Raw genomic sequence first — 9,205 nt, forward strand, 5'->3', positions numbered from 1 at the left:
GGTTCAGGAAGGGGAAGGTATCATATGCAGGGTTCCCTCAAGGACTGAAGAAGACAGAATGCACCGCTAAGCACACATGGGTAAAAAGAGAAGGCACGGTAATCCCAGCACTTTGGGAGGCTGAGGCGGGCAGACTGCTTGAGCCCAGGAGTTGGAGACCAGCCTGGGCAACACGGTGAAACCCCGTCTACAAAAAAATACAAAAATGAGCCAGGCATGGTGATGCACACCTGTAGTACCAACTACTAAGGAACCTGAGGTGGGAGGATTGCTTTGAGCCCAAGAGGTGGAGGCTGCAGTGAGCCATGATCACACCACTGCACTCCAGCCTGGGCGACAGAGAAAGACCCTGTCTCAAAAAGACAGAGAGGCCAGGAGCAGAGGCTGATGCCTGTAATCCCAACACTTTGGGATGCCGAGGTGGGTAGATCACCTGAGGTCAGAGACCAGCCTGGCCAACATGGTGAAACCCCATCTCTACTAAAAATACAAAAATTAGCTGGGCGTGGTGGCGCATGGCTGTAATCCCAGCTACATGGGAGGCTGAGGCAGGAGAATCGCTTGAACCTGGGAAGCGGAGGTTGCAGTGAGCCGAGATCATGCCACTGCACTCCAGCCTGGCGACAGAGCGAGACTCCATCTCCAAAACAAAAAAGAGAGAGCAGAATTTCCCTCCCAAAAGTTTCTGAGAGGCTGAGAGTGCCCTAATACTTAGAAGGCAGCAGCTGCGAGATCAAACGGGAGGAAGCTTATCAAGGTCAATGGCCAATCCTAGAGTATGATTCTGAAAATGTTAAGGATGATGAATCAAGGCTGAGAATATAACACAACTCTGGCTGTAGAGTAAGGGTACAATAAAAGAATGGGAGAAGGGAAGTGGTCCTGTCAGCACGAAAACTCTCAAACCCAGAAGACAGAGACAACGCGAATCAAGAAGCATCCTGATATATTTAAAGAGTCTTAAAGAAGGAAAACAGGGGCTTAGCAAGATTGAGTCTATTCTCTGGGCCACAGACTTGGAGAAGGAATCCTGAACTCCAGATTTCAATCCGATGGGCACAAAAAGTAGAGAAGGAAAATAGAACACACAAAATAGCCCTGCTCCAAGGCTAAGCTGTCTTGAATAAAGGAGTTCTATGAATCGACAGAGACTGTTCATTCCACATCCTGAGAAGGTGGTCCTCTACCTGGGCAGTGCACAAGCTGAGGGGCAAGCCCCAGAATTGAAGAGACCTGGGGGAAGGGGTGGAAGCCACTCTCTGCTACCCACTCTTTCTTCACAAGGCCTCCAGTTCCCTGCAAGGTAAATTAGGACCAAAGCTCCAAGTTTTGGAGTCTGGGGGAGGGTTTGAGTCCAGTGCCCCTCCATCTTCACTCCACCTCAGAGAGAAAATTCCTGAATCTGAGGAGGAAATGTCAGCGTGCACCCAAAGAAAATGGAAACATGAGGAGGGCCATTTCATCTTTTATTCTAGGGAGGAAATGAAGGTAAACTTATAGCTCAGCGAGCCCCCAGTATCTCTCCCTGCCCCACCCCCATGGAGGGAGGGTGGTGTCTGGCACCCAGGAAAAGGCTCTTCAGGATTGGGAGGCAACATGGGGAAAATGGGGAACAAGAAATGGGTACCAGGGTTTCCAGAATGTGGCTGGAAGAGGTTAGGGACTAGGTTCAGTCTCTGGAAATTTTCGACGTACATGTGGGGGGCGGGGAAACGTCTGGAGGGGTCGGGGTGGGGGAGAGTAATTCTGAAACTGCATACTGGGGGCTGGGGAGGTGGCGGATCAGCACCTCTCAGTCCTGGATTACAGGGCAATTAAAGTAGGACGGGAAAGGAGGACCCCCCCTTTATCCTACTGGGACTCAGGGCCCTAACCCACGACAACTCAGATGCTACTGGGACATGTCTGCACCCCCAATATATTAGGGCTTAAGACAAGTAAAAGGCCCGGGGAATGGGGGTCACGGACGGAGTCGCTGTTGTTCCTTCCCCTTTGGCCCCCTCCTCACCGGAGCCCCAGTTGCACAGAATGACCTGGAACCGAGGCTTGCACCCCCAAAACATAGGGGTGTGAGTCAAAGTGAATGATAAGAGGGGCGACCCACAGCGCCTGTCCTCAAGAAGTTGCAACCCAGAGACCCCGCACCAAGCAGAAGGAAGAGCGACAGCGCTTGAAGCTTGCACCCTGATATTTGCGGGGGTCCGGGAAGAGGGGAGCGGGGCCGGAGCCCATATCGCGGCACGTACCACGCAGAGACACATGGAGGCGAATCTGTTCCGAGCCGACATGGAGAAGGGGAGGGGGACTGGGGAAGGGGGTGGGTGGGATATCAAGGGTCCCGGGGTTGGGGAGGGGGAGGGGCAGAGGGGCGGGGGCTGCGGCGGCCGCGGCGACAGGAGGCTGCGGCCGGAGGGGGGGGGAACGGCGCCTGCGCAGTAAGGGAGAGCGTCACGTTGGGAGAGAGAGGGGTGAGGGGAGACCCTCTTAGCCACCAACTCCCCTGGTTCATGCTGTTTCTCTGTGGACTTCACTTTCCACTGTACTTCTATTCCGACCCCTCTACAAATAGAGACAGACTTAAATTTGCCAGTTTATCTCTCTAGTTCTCAGGGACTCCTTATTCCATCCCATCTAATGCCCCAACCCCAACATCGCGAGACCCCTAACCATTCCAAAACCTCACTGGACATCTCGTCATTACTGGACTCGCAGAGTCCAGGGAAGCAAACAGCACTTCTCTCACAAGAAACCCCAAGGGATCTACACTGCTTCTCCCACCAAACCCCCCAATCTCCTCAGATTCCAAGGCATCTCCTATTCTAACCAGCATAGTTCTCCCCTGCAGTCCAGCCCCACCTGATAGGCAGCCCATGATTCTTCAAAACTTTAAAGAACCACAGATCCTTGTTGTGCCCCCAAATTAGTATATGCTAAATCATCCCTTTCCATATCACATCTATCCCCCAATCCACTAACAGGGACCTTGCAGTTAGTGCAAATATTACTCTTGCTCTAATATAAATATCCAAATAACAAGTCCTCCAATTTGTTTGGGATCCCCTGTCCAAACCCCCGAATCTAGTAAGATACTCATGACTTCCTAATGTGCCAGTCTCCAATTCCACACCAGAACCCAATTTCAGGAAATATTTAATCTACTTTAAAGCAGACCCTCCAAATTCAATTGCAATCTCGTCATTTTTTTCCAAAACCCTTATAAAAAGAAATTTAGGAGGGAGGATCACTGGAGGCCAGGTGCTCAACACCAGCTTGGGCAACACAGTGAGATCCCATCTCTTAAAAAAAAAAAAAAAAAAAAAAATTTGGCCGGACGCGGTGGCTCATGCCTGCAATCCCAGCACTTTGGGAGGCCAAGGCAGGTTGATCACGAGGTCAGGAGTTCAAGACCAGCCTGGCCAAGATGGTGAAACTCCATCTCTACTAAAACTACAAAAATTAGCCGGGCACGGTGGCAGGTGCACGTAATCCCAGCTACTCGGCAGGCTGAGGCAGGAGAATCGCTTGAACCTGGGCAGCAGAGATTGCAGTGAGCCGAGATCGCACCACTGCACTCTAGCCTGGGCAACAGAGTGAGACTCGGTCTCAAAAATAAATAAATTAATTAATTATAAGTATTTTCCTTTTCTTTCTTCTTTTTTTTTTTTTTGTCTTTCTTTCTTTTCTTGAGACAGATTCTTGCTCTGTCGCTCAGCCTGGAGTGCAATAGTGTGATCTCGGCTTACAGCAACATCTGGCTCCCGGGTTCGAGTGATTCTCCTACCTCAACCTCCCGGGTAGCTGGGATTACAGGCGCGCGCCACCACGCCCGGCTAATGTTTTGTATTTTTAGTAGAGACGGGGTTTCGCCATGTTGGCCAGGCTGGTCTCGAACTCCTGACCTCACATGATCCGCCCGCCTCAGGGCTCCCAAAGTGCTCGGATTACAGGTGTGAGCCACCGCACCCGGCCCCTCCTCTCCTTTTCTTTACCCCTGAGGTTCATAGATTACACCCTTTTCTGGCTACCCAGAACATCTCCACGATTCTGAATTCCAACTTTGTCGGAAGATTGCTCCCGAATATATCTTCTCCACACTCAGGCCTCAAAAAACACACACCAAAGATATGGCCGGCAATTTGCAATTACCCACAAGTCGTCCAGAACACTCCCAACCTCCTCCTTCAGTTCTCTTCAGAGATTTCCATTTTCTCCCAAACAACTTAACCTGAAAGCCTCTCTTCCAATTGAACGCCCAGTTCTCCCATTGAAGGCCCACCTTTCCAGCTCTTAAAACCCAGTGAGGGGTCTCCTCAAATCGGCTGACTTCTATAAAATGCTCACACATGGTAGAAATGACGACTTCCCTAGAATCTCACCCCAGCGAGATTGACCCCGTTGATCGGCATCTGTTACATGCGCCCCCAAGATGATCCCCAATGTCCTAGTTTCATATCTGGTGGGAAGGCTTGGATCACCAGAGGATCCAAGGAGTCAGTGCAGAAGGGGCTGGACTCAAAATTCCTTATAGAATAGAAAACTTACAGGCCCTGCTTATCCACCAGTGGGCGCCATGGCCCATAAAGACCCTTCCCCATCCCCCATTTCCCTTTTCCCTCCATTTTCCGTTTCTCTGTTGCCTGGCAACGCAGCAATCAAGGACTTTGCTGTCGCCTAGCAACCGTCTCCTGGGAACACAGAGCTGAGGTAGGAGGGGTGCTCTGATGAAATCTGAACAGACCTCCATCTTAGGAAAATTGAGACGTCAGACTTCCCAACCCCCGGATTCTCCTTTCCAAAGACCCCCGCGCCCTGAAGTTACTTGGACAATAGCTCCTTAAACCCTGTTTCCTTTACGCACGGGGAACCACGCCACGCCCATCCCGGGTCAGCCCCGCCCTCATTTCGGTCAGGTAACCCAGCCCCAAGGTTCCTCCCCTTTCCAAGGGTTACTGCCTCCCTCGATAGAGTAAGCCAGACTCCGCCCACCTGCCCGGGAGGCCACGCCTCCGTCCACTTCCCGCCCATTCGGCCCCCCTGCTTCGCCCACACTGTCCCTCCGCCACGCCCCTGCCGGCCAATGAATGAGGCCGTCGGCCACACTGCCCCGCCCCCGGCATCTCGGCTTTGCCCAATAAGGACCACCCGGAGAGTTTAACCGCTTCGCTCCTGGGGCTCTGGCAAATAGCCTCAGTCTTTCCCCCACTGTATCCCCACCCCCACTTGTTCTGCTCCGCCCTCCGCCACCCTCGCCCGGCCCTCCAGTCCGCCACGCAGGTTCAGTCGTCGCCGGTTACCATGGCAACGGCGGCAGCAGCGCGGGGAAAGGGGGAGGGACGGGGGCGGAGTGGGAGAAAGAGATGCTCAGAGACGAGAGATGCTGGCAGAGATAAAGGCACCAGGAAAGGCAAAGTGATCGCTGTAGAGTGGAGTTTGCATACAACACAGGGCCTAGCACGTAGTAGGCTTTCAATAAATGTTCCTTAAATTACTGCCGCAGGAGTCTAAATATAGGCAATGAAAGATGGAAGACTCAGGCAGAGCTGGGGAGCTCAACTACCGCAAAGCCTGAGCACTCCCTACCCCATCCAGCATTTGGGGAAGCAGGAGCCATGTGCCCCCTGCAGGCTCCTCTTGGGCTATCCTCTGCTGGCTGCCCTGGATAGAGATGAACCACAACTCCCAACATCGCCATGGGCAGCAACCCTCTAACATTGAGGGATCTTGTGCCTCGGGGCCTTATGGGAGTTGGAGTCCCCGTCATCCCGAGGCTGACAAGTTTTCCAGCCAACGAATGTGGCAAGCCTGGGTCTCCACGCCTCTGTAAACCCCAAATGCATGATCTGCTCTGTAAGCCTCCTTCCTTCAGGGATGCTCAACCCTGGGCACCATGGAAGAAGTAGGAGTCTGGAGTGGGTAAGGAATAAGGCCACCCACCCACCCAGAATAGCTGCCAGTGCAGGCAAGCCCCTCACCCTCGCTCCCATTTGTGTGTTCACGTGTTGGAAGCAGAGCCCACACATTCCAGCGGGCTTTCTATTTACACCTGGATACAGGGGACCACAGCCACGGAGCCTAAGGCCAAGTGGCAGGCCTAAGAGCAGGAGACAGCAGGAGCAGAGGAAACCAGGCCAGAGAAACTGAGGCATAAAAATCCACCGAAACTACAGGGATGTGGGGAAGAGGCAGCCTGGGAGAAAGCCCGAAGCCCACAGAATGAGGGACAAGCAAGTCACCCTGGTGGAGAGAGTGTGGGGGCTACAAATCTAAAGGTCCTCAGCCCCCAATCTCTTCCAACCATCCTCACACGTGCACAATGCATGTGTACACACATGTGTGAGTTTGTGGCAGGGAACATGTGTGTCCTCAGCTCCCTCCCATGAAAAGCTGCAGTTCCCACTAAATATAACCCCCTCCCCAGCCTGTGACTCACCCGGACCCCGCCTCCCCCGGCCCCCACTTCCTGTCCCACCCCCCAGCCCCCAGCTGCCTGCCACCCGCCCAAGCCTCCCTCCACACACCAGGCATCCAGCTCTCCAGTCCCAGAGTCTCCAAGCAGAGCCTAGGTATCCGCATCCCACCAGGAGCTCGCCTGTGCTCCATCCAAGATCTCCTGCCTTTGCCAGGCTCCAACCAGAGGGACACTCTTGCACAGATCCCCACCGCTGCCAGCCCTGCCCTCCTCCTACACCTTTTCACCCCGGTAACCTCAGTAACCTCGGTCATAAGTCCTCAGGGACCCTTAAATCCTGGTGTCCTCCCCCACCTTGATCCCAAGCGTCAGGGGTATCTGGAACAGTCCCCCCATCTGCTCTTCTCCCTCTTTCTTGATCAGGGCTAGATACAGTGTGGGAGGAGATGGGGACATTGGGCACCTGCCTTTGGGCCACCCCCAAATTGTGCACCACCCACCCGGTCCCCCTCCTCAAATCCCCTCTCTCCCTAAGCCTCTCATCCTCCTCCTCAGAGGCTGGCAAGCTCGGCTGCTGCAATCTTCTGCCTCCTATGGGAATACCCCCACATCCTTGCCTCACCTGGTCCATTCCCTCAGGTAATCCCATGCCAGGGCCCCAGCCCTCTGACAACTTCTAACTACCTCCATTCTATATGACTGAACCCTAAATTAACAGTTCCCTCAAATTGAAAGAGCATCCCTAAATGCAGCCACCACGAGATGCTTGTTCCAGAGTCTGAAGGCCCACCCCTTCCCTGCCAGCTAACACCCCAGACCAGTCAGGCACTCACAACCAATAACGTTTACCCCATGCCAGGAGCCCCCCAAAACTGGACAAGGCCCTTGGAAGCCAGCTTTTCCCTGGGGAGGAAAGAGGAACCCCCCCCAGCATAGCCCACCTTCCCACATACACCAGCAGGACTTCCTTGTGAGCCAGGCTTCTCCTTAAATAAGTCTCCCTCAAACAGCGCTGGTGAACCCCGAAACCCGCCAGGCCCCCCAAACCATGGAATATCCTAAATTTTCCATTTCCTTACAGGTACAAAGGGATCACTCCAGGGGGCACCTGTGGCCAAATCCAGCATTTTCTCAGATGTGAACCCCAAAACTAAATTAAGACCCCCAAATACATCTTACTTCTGATGCTGCCACTCCAGGGACGCCAGTCCCAGATAAGGCCTACTAACCCCTCCCCACAAACTCATGCCCTCCCCCCAGTTTATAGCCCCCCCATCATGCTTACCTTGGTTGTCACTATACAGAGACAGTCCATGTTGGGGGGCCTGGCCGCGGCGGCGGGTAAGGGGCTCTGACTTCATCGGAGTTTCGTTCCTCCCCTCCGTGGGTTCTCACCCCTCCCCCCTCCGCACCCCACTTTTGCAGGGGGGGCCAGGATGGGGGGAGGGGTGAGAGGGGAAGGAGGGGGTTGGAGAAGGGAAGGGGAGGGGAGCGTGGGAGGGGAGGGAAGGGGGCCCTAAAAGGGGCTCCCCAATGGAGGGGAGGGGGCTTGGGGAGCACACCCCGATTCTCAGGAGGGGCGGGGGCACCGGGGGCTGGCAGCCCCGGAGTTCGGGGGCTGGGGCATGAGCTGGGGTGGGGGAGGGGAACTGGATTTCGGGGAGCCCCGGGGTAGGGGGGGGTCTTGCCAAACGGCCAGGGGCTAGGGGCCGTGGCGGGGGAGTGGGGTGGGGGGGTTGGAAACGGCAGCGGCCGAGGGAGCCGTGGAGCCGAAGAGGGAAGGGGAGAGAGGAGGAGAGAGGAAGCAGGGGGAGGGAGGGAGGGAGCTAGGAGCCAGAATGGGGGGGGTGCCTTGGCAGAGTTAACTCCTTCCGTGCTGGCAGGAACCCGGATAATGGGAAAGGAGATAGAAGCAGAAGCACAGAGGCCCTGAGGTAAACACGGAGACCTGGCCAGCCACCAGCGATGACAGCAAAGACGATGAGGCTGGATTTCATTTCTTAGAGAAGGAAGCACCTATAGTTGGGCTGGGAGCACCCATGGTTATTTGAATACGGGAGGGAGGCCACGGCAGGCGGTAGGGGGTCGGGTATGAGGGAGGGGCTACAGGAGGCAATCCCTGGGGGCCTAGTTCTCCCTCAGGTTTCTCAGGGGGAAACCTAAAAAGCCTTAGACTCTTTAGTGCCTGAAATTGAGGCAGCCAAAGGAGGAAGAAAGGGAGAGGGGATACAGGACCACAGAGAGTGCATTCTCGGTGCCCCCAGTCCCTGGGCCACCGACTCAGTCTTTTGTCAGCAGGGCCCCCAAGTTTCCATGTAATATTAGCAATATTTGCCTCACCCCTCCAGCCCTGCCTGCCCCTCAGGAAGTAAGGCGCTTGCCCCCACCTCCTTACCTGACTCTCTGAGAGGGAAGCCTCATAATAGTCCAGGATGTCTGTCACAGAACAGAACTGAGTTACCTCCCCATCCCAGGCCTCTCCAGACACATCACCCCTGTCATCACCGCTGCTGTCTGGCTGGCAAGGGAGGGGCCCTTTCAGCCAAGGCTGGTCCACACTCACGGAGGTCACCATAGGCATGACCCTGCATGGGGCTCCAGCTTGGACCAAATGATTTCCAGGCTCCCAAACAGCCCCCGAAGTTCGGTAACGGACGGCCCTTGGAGGCCCAGGTCCCTCAGAAAACGGGCTACTCACCCAACAAGGCCTGGAAGAGGTCGCTATGCAGCACTGTGAGGAGGGGGGGTGCCCACCGCAGCAGTGGGGGTGCCAGGAGCCAGAGGGCTGACCTGGGA

The 9,205-nt window shown here is 55.0% G+C and overlaps 1 protein-coding gene across 6 annotated transcripts in view; it reads right to left on the bottom strand.

Annotated features, from left to right (window-relative positions):
- The window catches only part of DLG4 (discs large MAGUK scaffold protein 4), a 28,517-nt gene extending 20,311 nt beyond the window's left edge, over positions 1–8,206 (bottom strand). For all 6 annotated transcript variants that reach the window (XR_004054950.1, XM_030922991.1, XM_030922990.1 and 3 more), the window contains exon 1: positions 7,695–8,206. Coding sequence is in view for 5 of the 6 variants with exons in the window: in XM_030922991.1 (XP_030778851.1) it covers positions 7,695–7,724 (30 nt within the window). In the remaining variant the exon portion in view is untranslated. The remainder of the gene's footprint in view (positions 1–7,694) is intronic.
- Positions 8,207–9,205: the final 999 nt, after the last annotated feature.

Source organism: Rhinopithecus roxellana, chromosome 19 (assembly GCF_007565055.1).
Source record: "Rhinopithecus roxellana isolate Shanxi Qingling chromosome 19, ASM756505v1, whole genome shotgun sequence".
Lineage (NCBI taxonomy): Eukaryota > Metazoa > Chordata > Mammalia > Primates > Cercopithecidae > Rhinopithecus > Rhinopithecus roxellana.